At 34.3% G+C, this 15,711-nt stretch overlaps 2 protein-coding genes across 2 annotated transcripts; both read left to right on the top strand.

The window, feature by feature from the left end:
- Positions 1-1,031: 1,031 nt before the first annotated feature.
- Positions 1,032-10,083, top strand: LOC137819684 (ABC transporter B family member 19-like). Its single transcript, XM_068623601.1, has 9 exons — positions 1,032-2,101; positions 2,200-2,254; positions 2,348-2,523; positions 5,438-5,602; positions 5,706-6,001; positions 6,274-6,590; positions 6,680-6,903; positions 7,283-9,214; positions 9,409-10,083. Exons 1-9 carry the CDS (start codon positions 1,127-1,129, stop codon positions 9,754-9,756), a joined length of 4,488 nt encoding a protein of 1,495 aa, XP_068479702.1. The 5' UTR covers positions 1,032-1,126; the 3' UTR covers positions 9,757-10,083.
- Positions 10,084-10,447: 364 nt separating this feature from the next.
- LOC137819667 (uncharacterized) lies at positions 10,448-13,904 on the top strand. The gene is made up of 5 exons (XM_068623570.1): positions 10,448-10,599; positions 10,962-11,692; positions 11,997-12,236; positions 12,546-12,637; positions 13,024-13,904. The coding sequence occupies exons 2-5, from the start codon at positions 11,045-11,047 to the stop codon at positions 13,652-13,654; spliced, it is 1,611 nt and encodes a 536-aa protein (XP_068479671.1). The 5' UTR covers positions 10,448-10,599; positions 10,962-11,044; the 3' UTR covers positions 13,655-13,904.
- The last annotated feature ends 1,807 nt before the right edge of the window (positions 13,905-15,711 follow it).

Genomic DNA, 15,711 nt, shown 5'->3' with positions numbered 1-15,711 from the left:
TTTCTTTAAAAGCGATTTAAGTTGTTAGTTAATGCTTCTAACTAGTAACTACGAAGATGTTATTGGGAATTTATCAAATGCTTAACGCCAAAGAAAGAAAAGTAAAAGCGTGAATGATAATGGGAAATGCAAGGACAAGACAAGGCCATCAGATCATCTTTATTTACCACATAAAGAAATAGCCAAACCAATGTTAGCCGACACAATCTTTTATGATTTGATCACTTCTAGGAAGCAATTCGGCCAATCAACAATAAATGAAGACACCAATGTTGTTATTTGATTTTCTTGGATTAAACGTACTATTCTATTATTATTATGTATCAGCAAAATAATGCACTTTGTACCCTACCTTGTTTTCCAGATTCCTCTCTGTACCTTACATTTTGTTGAAGTTAAGTTTCACCCATCAAATAAGCTGGCATCGTGTGAAACTTACAATATAACTTACCGTCCTTTATGTACTCGTGTCCTTGCGGAAAACACTGCTTTGTAAATTCCACTGTAACTTTTGAGTCTTTTAAGGTTAATGTTTGTTTATTGCCTTTCCTTTTCTCCTGAAATATTCATTACAAACTACTACTTGGTTAAGTCTTAATTACATGGCACGACATACCTGTTACCTAGTCAAAGAGGTGATGCCACAAACATACTTTGCAGTCAGAAGATAATCTCTACATGACAAATGTAAAGTCCTTGATAGTTTTTGTTCTGATTACGGATAAGGAGAGAGAAATGTGGAATTGATGTTATAAAAAAACTCACACAAGTCAATTCAATCCAAACATGTCCTCTAAACAACAACTGCTAAAATTGAAAACAACCGAGTCAGAACTATGCTCAGCCGGCCACTTAGCTTTTGCATGCCGTCCATACACAACACATAGGATCAATGCATAAAGCATTCCCAAACAAAAAGATAAACCAGATGTTTGGTGTTTTGTTCAATCTATTGTCAGACTATGCTAGAAAACATGGGTGGAACAATCTAAGTTGTCAGATACATTGAACCAATCTCCATGGTTCACTAATCAGAAAGTAGAACTCTAGTTTTTACTTCACCCCATTTCATTCCTTTCCTTTCTTTCTAGTTACTTATTCTCTTCAAAACTCGTGTTTGCAAGCCATGGCTGATTCTTTTTCCTTTGAGGGTGACTCCTTCTCAAGCCACCAGAGACGACACCATCCAACACCAGTGAGTTATCACAGCGTGTCTGGCTCTGGCTCTTTCATACCATCCAGCTTTCATACCGATGCCACTTCCACAACCAGAACAGCTCGCCACAACCGAGTTCCTGCCACACCCTTCGCTTCAGATGATGACCATTCATGGCAAGAAGAGGTTTCATGGAAGTTTGAGGCCACCGGGTGGCACCATTATAGCACAAACTTTGGTTCTCTTCTGACTCCATGGCCAGCTAGCTCCCCTTCTGATCACAGCCGTATATTTCGACAATCAGCCAATGACTTCTACCTTTCAAGAACAAGTAGGTTCAGAGGTCTCCCAAGCTCTTCTTATGAACATTCTAGCCATGGTAGAGTTGAACTAAAGAGCTATGTTGCTAGGGACAATGATCATAGTTACTTTGATCAGCGTAGTGAGCCTCATGGATTATCCAAATCGGGGCAGAGTAGTAGAAAAGGTAAGAGCAGTCCATTGGCAGGGGAAGATGAGCTTAGTATGATAAATTATAGCATAACAGAAGAGCATCTAAATTCACCCAATGGGAATGGTCATGGTCTTGAATCCCCATATTTTAAAAATGGTCATGGGCTACCTTCACATGATGGTAGCCATCTTTATGGAAGTGGTGGGGGTTATAGTTATCCTCACCATAACATTGAGAAGTATTCAGGATATGATGAAGAAGGAGAGGAGAATATGGATGAGGAAGATGCAAGTCCTCCAAAGGCTGTTGGGCTATTCAGCTTGTTTAGATACTCAACAAAGTGGGATTGGATGCTTGTGTTTGTGGGGTGTTTAGGGGCCCTCATAAATGGAGGATCACTTCCATGGTACTCATATCTTTTTGGAGACTTGGTCAACAAGATTTCAGAAGCAGACAAGGACAAAAAACAGATGATGAAGGATGTAGAGAAGGTAGTAACCTTCATTTCTTGATTTCTTACACTATTTTTGTTGGTCAAATGATTCTGTGGAGTTGAAGTTTGTTTTCATTGAGGAATTTTAATTTTCAGATATGCCTATTTATGACGGGGCTAGCTGCTGTTGTGGTGGTTGGAGCATATCTGCGTAAGGAGATTAAGACACGAGCCATATTTAAGTTGTAGTTTGTTATGATTTAGGTGTGTTGCAATAATTTTTGTTGATGACTGAAATTGGCAGAGATCACATGTTGGAGGTTAGTGGGGGCAAGATCTGCACAAAGAATTAGAACTCAGTATCTAAGAGCAGTTCTTAGACAAGACATCACTTTCTTTGACACAGATATCAGCACAGGTGATATTATGCATGGAATTGCAAGCGATGTTGCACAGATTCAGGAAGTTATGGGAGAGAAGGTTGTTTCTTCTTTCTCCTATTCTACTCACAAACTTATTTATCTGCTTTTACTCATAGACTAATTAGTATGAAAATATTAGGGTTTTTTCACCGTGGGGTTATTTTTTTTTTCTTTTTATTAAAATGGGTCCGTTTAAAAAAAATTACAAATTTAGGCAAGTCGTGTCAATTCGACACGACTTCATATGTACAAATCGTCTCAATTTGACACGACTCTGCCATGTCATACTGAAGTCGTGCCAAGTTGGCACGACTTCTGCCTGTCATACTAAAGTTGTGTCAACTTGGCACGACTTTTGTCACGTCATAATTTTTTTTTATTTTATTGTTTATATATTGAGTAGTAAGTTATGTAATATTAAAAATTAATTTGATACATAATTTTCTAAGAGTGTTAGTTTTAAGGAACAAACAAATTGGATAATCGTGTATGGATCATGTGTTATTTCACATTTTCTGATTTGTCAATTTTTCAGTATGACATGGCAGAAGTCGTGCCAAGTTGACACAACTTGAGTATGACAGAGCAGAAGTCGTGCTAAGTTGGCACGACTTCAGTATGACATGGCAGAGTCGTGTCAAATTAGAACGATTTGTTCATATGAAATCACGCCGAATTGGCACGACTTGCCTAAATTTGTAATTTTTTTTAAACGAAACCCATTTTGGTAAAAAGAAAAAAAAAATAACCCCATGATATTGAAAAATCCAAAATATTACTTTGAAAGATGCAGGTTGAAAGACATTGTTTACAAATCTAAAAAGCAATTTTAATTACTTCATTTCAGTAAAAAAAATTATTTATCAGCTAACAAATATTTGAGTATTATTAGATGGCATGCAATGCTAGGAATTTAACTCAATGAAAAATAATATAGTAAGTTTTAGTACTTAAAAAGATATTTCCACTTTCTTTCTCTTGTACCAAACAACACAAATTAATTTCCTTTATTTGTCTTTAATTTTTTTTTCGATGAAACAACTCATTCTCTTCATTCTTTAATTTTTTGGGACATCCTAAGTGCACTTTTCATTTTAAGTGGTTTTTCCCCTTAATATTTCTCTACATTTTTTTACTATCTAAAAAAAGTTATCTTTTTTAACTCTTTAATTAAAGAACTGATAATTAAAATCAAAATATACATATACTGATAAAACGAGTATGATTAAAGATGTTAAGTGAGTTATCATAAAGATAATATATCACTGCTAAAAGATTATTAAATAAAAACTAATTTTAGAGACAAAAATAATTAATTGCAATATTAATTAAATTATATATTATTTTATAAATTAAAAATAAATATTTAAATTAATTTTTATTATTAATAAATAATTTTTAAGTTATTATCTAATTAGTTACTCTAATATGTGAAATGCATTTTTTCAACCAAAGAGGAGAATGTTAAAAAACAAATGAGATAGCAATTAATGCAAAAAGTAAGAGATTGGAAATAACAATAACTTTATTAGAGATTTTAATTTATAATAGAGTGGTGATATGTCCACATCTTAAATAAAAAACATTCACTTTGACAATTTAAAATAATAATATTTCAATCAAATTTACTTTTTAACTTAAAATTCTAATTCATATTATTATATTATTTAAATGAGTTATAAAATGGGTGAATTTTTTAGAGGGTGTTAAAGTATTATTTTTTTTATAATATTAATTACATTACACTCTCTTCCCTTTAAAATTTCTTTATTTTAAGAATGACATATGATATTTTTTTAAGCTTAAATTCACTTTTCTTGATTTAATTATGCATTTTTTAATTTTAAAAAATTTATATTATTTATTTTTAATTTTACTGAGGTTTAAAAATTTGTATACAAGATATTCAATAGATTTAATACAAGTTGAATTTTTAAATGAAAATAATTTTAAATTGTATTCTATAGATTCCAAGCATTGCCCTGATTTTTTCTTTTTTACGAATCCATATCATTTACAAGTTTACATTTGGGACATTATATAATTTTAAGAAAATAAGTTACTTCTTACCGATAGCATTACCTAGAAATCCATTAATCAATTTCTAAATTTTTGAAAACTTAAGTATAGATTTTATAAAATTGCGTTTTATAAATAAGTTCCTACAATTTGTGGGAGCTAGATAAAGTTAAAAAGCATTGACACCAATAATTGATAGGCTAATGGGGACTTGTTTATCAATTTTAAGAGTCTAGACATTGAGTTATATTCTTTTAAACAGTAGAACTTATTTAAATAATTAATAAAACACTCTAAAATAAAAATAAAAAATGATTAGGACTAACATATTAATTTATGTCAAATGATAACATGTATAGTATGACATTGATTAAAATATTATAAATGATTTTTGTATTGAAATGCATAAAAATACTCTCACCTATGATTTTTTAATACGTTCTTATATGATTTCAATAAAAAAATACTCTGTTTTAATTCTTTAACTACTTAATTAGTAAAAGAATAAGACATCATTTTGAATAACTATAACCTTGGTTTGTTTCCCTTTCAATATCTTTGAACAACATCCCCACTTGTTTTCTCCTAATTCAAGGATGATATTTGCCTCTAAAGTTTCAGTTCATGTGCACCTATGATCATATTTTTTTAGACCGTCAACAATTATATATGGTTGTAGATTCTGACATCTAACTAAAAATTAAGATATTAAATAAAATATAATTGACTGAAAATCTCATTTTCTAAGCCGATTTTATAAAGTTGAGTTAGACTTAAACTTTAGTTCTTAATATGCTATCAAAGTCACTATATTATCTTGTAAACTGATTTTATAAAGTTGAATTAGACTTAAAGTACACTTCTTAATTATGTAAATTCTGTGTGTTTCATATATCATGATAGCATAGAAGTTGCATGCATGTGTATTTATTTTTTTGTTTTTGGTACTGCAGATGGCCCACTTCATTCATCACATATTTACATTCATATGTGGATACGCAGTTGGGTTTAAAAGATCATGGAAAGTCTCTCTTGTGGTATTCTCAGTCACTCCATTGACAATGTTCTGTGGCATGGCTTACAAAGCACTTTATGGTGGCCTAACAGCAAAAGAGGAAGTAAGATAAAAACAATAAAACAGACACTTGAGTATTCATTAAATTTGATGTTGTATGTCTCAACATTTTGTTCATCCACTTTCTTTAACTATTTTCTCTAAAGGCTTCTTATAGGAAAGCTGGTAGCATTGCGGAGCAGGCCATACGTTCAATAAGGACAGTGTTTTCATTTGTTGCAGAAAACCAATTAGCTGGAAAATATGATGAACTACTGCAGCAATCAGCTCCATTAGGGGCAAAAGTTGGTTTTGCTAAAGGTATTGGCATGGGTGTGATCTACTTGATAACCTATTCAACATGGGCACTGGCATTCTGGTATGGCTCAGTATTAATTGCCAAGAATGAACTTGATGGAGGTTCAGCTATTGCTTGTTTCTTTGGTGTCAATGTTGGGGGAAGGTGTGGCTTCTTCTCTCTTTTAACTTAGTAGAACATATTTGATTTGGAAAACAAAAACATTCAACCATGATTGTTAAGAACTACTTGGATTATGAGTAAATTGTTTATACTATTATCCAGTTACAAATCCCATGATAAGTTTATTGATTTTTACAATAACAATCTTAAGCATTGTACTAAATATACTTTCTGAGTGATTGATGGTGTAGAAAGTTTTGTATTGATCTTGTATAGAAATTCAAAGTTTATTCAGTTGTGTTTTTGATTGACAGAGGATTGGCACTGGCACTTTCATATTTTGCACAGTTTGCACAAGGGACTGTTGCAGCAAGCCGTGTATTCTATGTTATTGAGAGAATCCCTGAGATTGATCCCTACAGCCCTGAGGGTAGGAAGCTTTCTGGTGTTCGTGGAAGGATTGAGTTAAAAAGTGTTAGTTTTGCATATCCATCACGTCCTGATTCTCTGATACTTCATTCCCTTAATTTGATATTACCATCTTCAAAAACTGTGGCATTAGTTGGTGCCAGTGGTGGGGGAAAGTCCACTATCTTTGCTCTCATAGAGAGGTTTTATGACCCTACTGAAGGTAAAAGGAGCTATATCTGCAAAAGATCTTGTGAAAGCTAAGCAAGTTATCTATTCTCCTAACTTTGTTGAGTTTCAATATCTTTGTAGGGATTATTACCTTGGATGGTCATGATTTGAGGACATTGCAAGTAAAGTGGCTACGTGAACAGATTGGGATGGTTGGTCAAGAGCCAATCCTCTTTGCCACATCTATACTGGAAAACGTGATGATGGGGAGAGATAATGCCACAAAGGAAGAGGCAATTGCTGCTTGTATTGCTGCTGATGCTCATAGCTTCATCTCTAGCCTACCACTAAGCTATGACACTCAGGTGTAGTTAGTAACTAACGACAATCATATTTCTCCTTTTCTACAATGATATATATTGAACAAAACTAGGTTGCAAAGTAGTTCTTATGTAATACACAGGAAATAGCCAATCTACACATCTATCTAAAAATAGATATAGATATATATGTATGGCATTCAAAAGTGCATACACAAGTTTGCTAAAGAATTATGGTAGAAAAATGTAACTGCAAATTAAAAGACATTAGTTTACCACTGTAATTTGATCAATACAATTTTAAAATTGTTTCATTTCAGTAAAAAATTATTTCTCTTTTCAGTTGTAATCTGGTGCATGATTATCAACAAACTCTTTATGGTATGATGTTTAACTCTTACATAGGAAGTACTATATTTTGCAGGCGGGAGATAGGGGTACAAAGCTCTCCGGAGGTCAAAAGCAGAGAATTGCACTGGCTCGAGCAATGATCAAAGATCCTAAAATCCTTCTTCTAGATGAACCTACTAGTGCTCTTGATGCCGAGTCAGAGTCTGCGGTCCAACGGGCAATTGACAAGATTTCTGCTGGCCGAACAACCATTGTGATTGCTCACAGAATAGCAACAGTGAAGAATGCTCATACCATTGTGGTTCTTGAACATGGTTCTGTCACTGAGATTGGTGACCATCGACAGCTGTTATCAAAAGCAGGAGCATACCACAACCTTGTCAAGCTTGCTACAGAAGCCATTTCAAAACCTCTAGCTATAGAGAATGGCATACAAAAAGGCAATGATTTATCCATCTATGATAAATCTGCTGCTGCTTTATCGGGATCAAGATATCTAGTTGATATCCCTGGGCCTAAAGACTTAATATCTATGCATGAGGAGGAGAAACAGGAAGACATGGAAGTTCATGACAAAATAAAGGCAAAAAGTTACAGACTTTCTGAAGTATGGAAACTGCAAAGGCCTGAGCTTGTGATGCTATTTTCAGGACTTATTCTGGGAATGTTTGCTGGTGCTATTCTGTCCCTTTTCCCATTGATTTTAGGCATATCCTTGGAAGTATATTTTGGCGATGACACTTCTAAGATGAAAAGAGATGTTTCCCACCTTTGTTTAACACTTGTTGGCCTTGGATTTGGTTGCATACTTTCCATGACAGGACAACAAGGTTTCTGTGGTTGGGCTGGATCAAAGCTGACACAAAGAGTTAGAGACATCTTGTTTCAATCCATACTGAGACAAGAACCTGGGTGGTTTGACTTTGAAGAAAACTCTACGGGAGTGTTGGTATCAAGGCTCTCATCCGACTGTGTTAGTTTTCGATCAGTACTTGGTGACAGATTCTCTGTCCTTCTTATGGGGTTGAGTTCAGCTGCTGTTGGCGTTGGTGTGTCCTTTGTCTTCAATTGGAGACTAACACTTGTGGCAGCTGCTGTAACTCCTTTTGCACTTGGTGCAAGCTACATAAACTTGATCATAAACATTGGGCCGCGAGTGGACAACGACTCTTATGCCAAAGCTAGTAACATTGCTTCTGGTGCAGTGTCCAACATAAGGACAGTTACCACATTTTCTGCCCAGGAACAGATAGTTAAGTCCTTTGATAGAGCCCTATCAGAACCTAGAAAAAAATCATTACGAAGTTCACAACTTCAAGGTTTTGTGTTTGGGTTGTTTCAAGGTTCCATGTATGGAGCATACACCTTAACACTTTGGTTTGGCTCATACCTTGTAGAACATGACAAGGCAAAACTTGGAGACGTGTTTAAGATCTTTCTCATTCTTGTTCTGAGCTCATTTTCTGTGGGACAACTAGCTGGTTTGGCACCAGATACTTCTATGGCGGCTACAGCAATTCCTGCAGTTCAAGATATCATAAAACGCAGGCCTCTGATTAACAATGATAGAACAAAAGTAAGGAAAGTAGACAAATCAAAGCCATTCAACATAGAATTCAAGATGGTGACATTTGCATACCCATCTAGGCCAGAAGTGACTGTGTTGAGGGACTTTTGTTTAAAGGTCAAAGGTGGAAGCACAGTGGCCCTGGTGGGACCAAGTGGATCAGGGAAGTCAACGGTAATATGGTTGACTCAGAGGTTCTATGATCCTGACCAAGGAAAGGTGATGCTGAGTGGGGTAGATTTGAGGGAGATTGATGTGAAGTGGTTGAGGAGGCAAATGGCTTTGGTGGGTCAAGAACCTACACTTTTTGCTGGGAGCATAAGGGAGAATATTGCATTTGGGGACCCAAATGCTTCATGGACTGAAATTGAAGAGGCTGCAAAGGAGGCTTACATCCACAAGTTCATCAGTGGCCTACCTCAGGGTTATGAGACACAGGTAATAATTCTAAAGCGAATACTATGAAATTCTAGCAGTACATTATCTCACACATACATTTTAACACATTCTTTATCATTGATTCAAATTTGCTGGAGACTACAAAATCAGTGAATATCATAATGCTGCCTCACTTATTTACATGATTCTATAAGCAAAGCATAAGATTAATTTTCTGATCTTCTCTAAACCAGGTTGGTGAAAGTGGGGTCCAGTTATCAGGTGGCCAGAAACAACGAATTGCTATAGCAAGGGCCATATTGAAGAGATCGAGGGTACTTTTGCTTGATGAGGCAAGCAGTGCCTTGGACTTGGAATCAGAGAAACACGTCCAAGAAGCCCTTAAAAATGTTGGCAAAGAGGCAACAACCATAATAGTTGCTCACCGTCTTTCCACAATCAGAGAAGCTGGTAAGATCGCAGTTATGAGAGACGGGGAAGTGGTGGAGTATGGGAGCCATGACACTCTCATGGCTTCAACTCAAAATGGCTTGTATGCTAGCCTAGTTCGAGCTGAGACTGAAGCCAATGCCTTTTCTTGATCACATATATATATGATGAGCCTGTAACATTATTGTCAACATATAGCAATTGTGACACAAAAGAATGCCCCCATTGGCCTAAATCATTTGGATAAAACTAGAAAAGAAAGAACCAGTTTAATTGGTTTGGGCTGTTTTGAAGTGTGGATCATACAACAAAAATCATTTGATTCTATCTTTTAGGTCAGATTTCTTCTTTTTCAAATAAACAAAAGATATGTGCCGCTTGATTATGTAAATTTCATAAGGAAATACTTCAACATTTTTGTTTACTTTCTTCTATAGCACTTTTTCTTGATTATGGCAAAATAATGATTATGAATATGCAAATGCATGCTCAATATGGAGGGGGGGCTAATAATGATGCAAGTAAGGCCACAGAAATAAATGGCAATGAGCGTATCCTTAAATCTTTCAGTGGTTACATTGGCTCTAACTAAAAACGACATGTGACCAGATTGAGCCCCACCAACATCATGTATTCTATAATATCCATTAAATTGCCAACCAGGTTAGCAGGCATAATTCTTTGGTAAAGGAACCGATTTATCACTTCATGTCTCATAAAAAGTGCTTCAAATTTCCCACGCTCAAGTGTGTTGTTGTTCCATAGTTTTCAAGCCATGAGAATTTGATGCTAACGTGCCTTCAATATAAGATATTTATATCATCTTGGTTAATCCTCTGGAAAAAGCAATCAGAAGCATTCTTGTTTGGAAGCCTACTGTTTCCGCTTGTCCTTTCTGGTCTGCAGAATTTCTTACAACCCTTTCACAAACAATGCCTCTTTGATTCTTCTCTTACACACTTCTCGCGTCACTTCATGCTTCAACTCTGAATTAGGTAACATGATACATATACATACATATGCAAACACATACAAACAAATTCACATGCAAACACACACGTGTATGTTATCTGTATATCAAAATGTTTTTCCAATGTTTTTTGGCTTACTTTTTATCTATCATGTGAGATTAAATCTTGCTGCTTAATTTTCTTGTTTTGAATATCACATTAAACGATTAACTATTCCAGTTAGGTACATCTTTGAAACAATATTTTAGCACGTTAGGGGATTAGAAAACTAAAAAATTGCTTGCATTTTACACCTTAAACGGCTTAGGAGTTAGGACCTATATAAAAAGTAAGTCCATTTGAACAGAAGTATCTACCAAAATGTATTAATTTTGCTTGATGTGCAGCTCCTTGCATTCAATATTCCAGACATGCAAATTTGTTGACCCCTGAATAATATAATACATAAAACAGAAGAAAGTGAAGAGGCATGGCATCCCTTATTCCGGGGGTTCTACTGAAGCTTCTCCAAAGTATGGATTCTAATGTGAAATTTAATGGGGAATATAGATCAGTCCTTCTGCAAGTGATCAGCATTGTGCCTGCAATAACTGGATCTGAATTATGGCCTAACCAAGGTTTCTTCCTGAAAATCTCTGACTCTTCTCATTCAACTTATGTCTCACTCTCAAAGGAAGACAACGAGCTTATCTTGAACAATAAGTTGCAGCTTGGACAATTCTTTTATGTGGATGGCATAGAGGCGGGAACACCAGTCCCTATTCTTGTTGATGTTAGACCAGTTCCTGGCCGGCACCCTTTTATTGGAAATCCTAAGGATTTAATGCAAATGTTAGAGGCATCAGAGGGTCCAGTGCAATCTGATAATCCTAGAATTAATCGTTCAAAATCCATGAACTCAACAACATCCAAAGAAAGCAGAAGTCCATGGCACAAAATTGTTATTAAAGAGGACAAGTCTGCTGTTGCATCCAGGTACATGCAGGGTGTTAGAATTCCAACCTCAAATGTGAATGTGTATGATGCTATTGAAGAAAGAAAAGGAAATGATTTTCAGAATGATGTAGATAGTACTAAGAAGGTGGGATCTGCAAAAGTAAAACTGCAAAAATTACAGGTCAGGTATGATTCTTATCTTTGATAAGCAGATTGCTAGTTAAACAAGTTTCATATTTGGTTACTGGGAAATCATGTGCATTATGTGTCTAGCATTGCTCTAACCAGTGCAAGATTTTTTCTACAAAAATAATTAAATAATTCAAAGATGCAGGAATGCACATTGGCATAAAGGGAATATTCATTTTGGGAAAAAATGTTCAGTGTTCATAACAAGTTTAGTGCTGAACTGTATGCTGTGCTAAATGCTAAATAGGTAATAGTGAAAATTAAAAGATTGAGAATGATTTGTTTTAGCATCACAGGCACTCTCAGTGAATACAACTCGTACTCTACTACTTGAAACATCTTCACCAAGGCAGAGGGTTGCTCAATGTAACACTGAACATGTCATGTCAGCTTCAAAGCGCATATCAACCAAACATAATTCTACTAAACTGGAAACTACAAACTTGAATGTTTTGCCAAGCAGTGAAGATAAAAGCTGGAGCACAGAGGCAGTTCCATGGTCCTCTTTGCCAGCCAAACTTTTGAGGCCTGGAAAGGTACATTGCAGTTTTTTCTCTCCTTTGAATGATAGATATTACTGTAAAATTTTGATGCAATTTGTTAATCTTGTTCTGTAATCAAAATTGGAGTTTCATCTCAGTATATAATAGAGGATTCCATCAAATATTATTGTGTATTGTAGAAGTGAAACTCCAAAACTAATTAGAGAACAGTACCATAAATACTTATAATACTATATTTAAATTTATTGCTTCATCTCAATGTCTTTTTTTAGTAAAGCAAAGCTGTCTCAGCAGTTACATGATTTTTTGTTGACAATCATACAAATTTCCACATTTTACTAGGAATTGCTTAGAAGGAAACATCTAGCCTCCATGGTTGTTGTAGAAGCTCAGAAAGAAGTTACTGCTGCTACAGTCCTTGTCAAGTTTTTAAGGTACATTATGCATTTTGTCTTAATATTGTCAAATTACTTACTCAAAGTTTATGTACTTGGGAAATTTTAAAAATTATACAAAAAAATTGTTGCTATATTACTACATTATAAAGATGTTAAAACTTTCTTTGAGTTTTCTAGCATTTGGACCTACACGGCATAATATAATCTCAGCCAAGGTAGTAATAATTGGTAACCAAGCAAAATCTACCACAAATATTATTTTAGCAGACAACTCAGACTGACTTGTAAATCATTATTTTTATGTAGGGACTAAAATATAAAGTTTTTTCATTGGATTAAATTTTTAAAAATGGTGTCAAATACAAGGATAACATTTTTTCCATTTAAATTCTTCAGTTATTTTGCCTCTCTTTCCTTTTCAGTATGTTTTCCAACATCTGCACTTCAGCTGCATCAGAGAATCCTCATGTCACACTGAACAAGTTTTTTTCTTTCCAAGAACTCATGATGAACCATTCAAATGGTACAAGCACAGTTCCACACACGGATAAATTACTTAATCTATATAAAACTTCTTCTCCTACAGAAACAGATAAAAATTACAAGAAATCAGTTTTAGTGCCTGGGAAAAGTTCATCAAAGTCTCCAAAATACTCACCAGATTTATCCGACACTGAGAAACAAGAATGGGCCACAGGAAATGGTCTAGAAGAGATAAATGAACTGAGAGAGGTCCTTTTGATGGAAACAAAATTATGGTTTTTGAAATACTTGGAAAAAACATTGGATTTCTGGTTTTCCACAAGCTCCCAAGAGAAGAGGGGAAAGACGAGTAAGGAGACTGCAGGGAAGAAAAAGAATCATGCAAATCATATAGCTCTCACGTTGTCACACCTTAAGCAAGCAAATGAATGGTTAGAGAAACTGAGAAACACTACAAATTTGGAAAATGAAGAGATGTTTGAAACTGTTGACAGATTGAAGCAAAGAGTTTATTCTTGTTTGCTCCTACATGTTGACTCTGCTGCATTTGCTTTGGAAAGCCGAGCTTGATTATTGGATACTGATATGTTTTAAAGCATCATATTCTATTTAAAGTTATTTATAAGTTAAATTATCTTATTGTGGTTGAGACAGACATGGTTAATGGAAAATGTAATGTGATATGATATGACAATAAAGAACACCCTTTGAAGGGCGTTCAAATGAAGTCTAGTTGTAACATGATTTCCTGATAGATACACCTTGTTAGATGAAATCAGCTACATGATCATACAACCCTATTCCAGTAATGTTATTTACCATGAAATCCCTCTTACAACTTCTCCAATGTCCTTTTACAGAACTAAAAGATCATACAATCTACTCTTCTAACTGGTGGCAATGTTTGACTTAAAAGTGAGAATCCATATATTAGACAAGATTTGTTTCCCATTGGAATCTTAATACATGTACACATAGTAATTGGAAGAGCTTACCTTGTGGCTGACAAATTGATTTATATAACAACATTGCCAAGAGATTGAACCACGCTGGAGAAGCAGGGCACATGCTTTAAAACTTAAACAAATCAAGCAGGTGTCCTGCTTCTCCATCGTGGTTCAGTCTCTTCTATTCTTTCATGTCATCAATATAGGCTCAGAGAGTTGAATTGAGAATGTAGAAACATAAAACTTACTTCTGTGGGAGTACAAGTTTGCTTGGTAATGTGATATGCATGTTTAGGTTGGATTTTATAAACAGAAAATGATACAACTTTATGAAGTTAAGTTTGACATGACTCATATGCATTGGTTGTTAACCATTTTGTTGATGAGCAGGGTTGTTCAACTGTGTTTTCTTATACTAAAAAATGAAGTTTATATTATCTCATCATAGCTTTGTTCATGTACTGTTGAAGTTTGGCAACCAAATAAGAGTTTTCTGAGTGCTTAGTTGAAAGGTAAAGTGAGAAGTTACCAAATGCCAACAAAAGTTAGCAGCTCTGCAATGTGACAGACCCACCCACTAACACCTTGCTACAGATGAATTCTCAATTACACATTTTATTTTATGGCTGAATAATATACATGAAAGTTAAGAAAATGGTTTATTTATTTAAAGAATTTGGAGGACTAAATATGTTATTAAACTTTTAGAAGAATAGAAATTACAATAACTAAAAATGAATTTAAATCTAAATCTTTATGTAATAAAAATGAAAGAACAAGGAAAATTATTAATAGTATGTAAATAATATGTATTAGCCTGTGTAATTATTTCTCTAAAATCTTGTTTGGACGGTAGGATGAAAAATGGGATACTAGAAAAGAAAAATAAAGAGTAAAAATTACTTCAGAGTATCATATCTTATTTATTATAGGGATTTTGAATATAATGGTTTTTTTTTTTTTTTTTTTTACTAAAATGAGATCCGTTTAAAAAAAATTACAAATTTAGACAAGTCATGTTAATTTGACACGACTTCATATTCACAAATTGTCCCAATTAGACACGACCATGTCATACTAAAGTTGTGTCAACTTGACACGACATCGCCCTGTCATACTGAAGTCATGCCAACTTGGCACGACTTCTGTCATGCCATACTGAAGTCGTGTCAAAAAGTCGTGCCAACTTGACACGACTTCTGCCGCGTCATATATATATATATATTTTTTATTGTTTATATATTGGGTAGTAAGTTATGTAATGTTAAAAATTAATTTGATACATAATTTTCCAAGAGTGTTAGTTTTAAGGAACAAAAAATTGGATAATCGTGTATGGATAATGTCCGGTGCAATTAAATATCAAAATATCAAAAAAATTGCATACATGAGTCGTGCCGAGTCGTGTCAAATCAGAACGATTTGTGCATATGAAGTCGTGTCGAATTGACACGACTTACCTAAATTTGTAATTTTTCTTTAAAGGGACTCCATTTTGATAAAAAGCAAAAAATATAACCCATTATAGTAAAAAAAACCCTTTATTATAAATAATTTCATTTTTTATATTTTTTTCATAAATTTATTATTAAAATAAAAAATACTTTTAATCAATTAAGAATAAGAAAAACACGCAAAATCACTAGTATTTTCTTTACACAATCGACAATATTATCAATT

This window comes from Phaseolus vulgaris, chromosome 10, assembly GCF_000499845.2.
Source record: "Phaseolus vulgaris cultivar G19833 chromosome 10, P. vulgaris v2.0, whole genome shotgun sequence".
NCBI classification, from domain to species: domain Eukaryota; kingdom Viridiplantae; phylum Streptophyta; class Magnoliopsida; order Fabales; family Fabaceae; genus Phaseolus; species Phaseolus vulgaris.
This window is presented reverse-complemented; position numbering and strand designations above follow the sequence as displayed.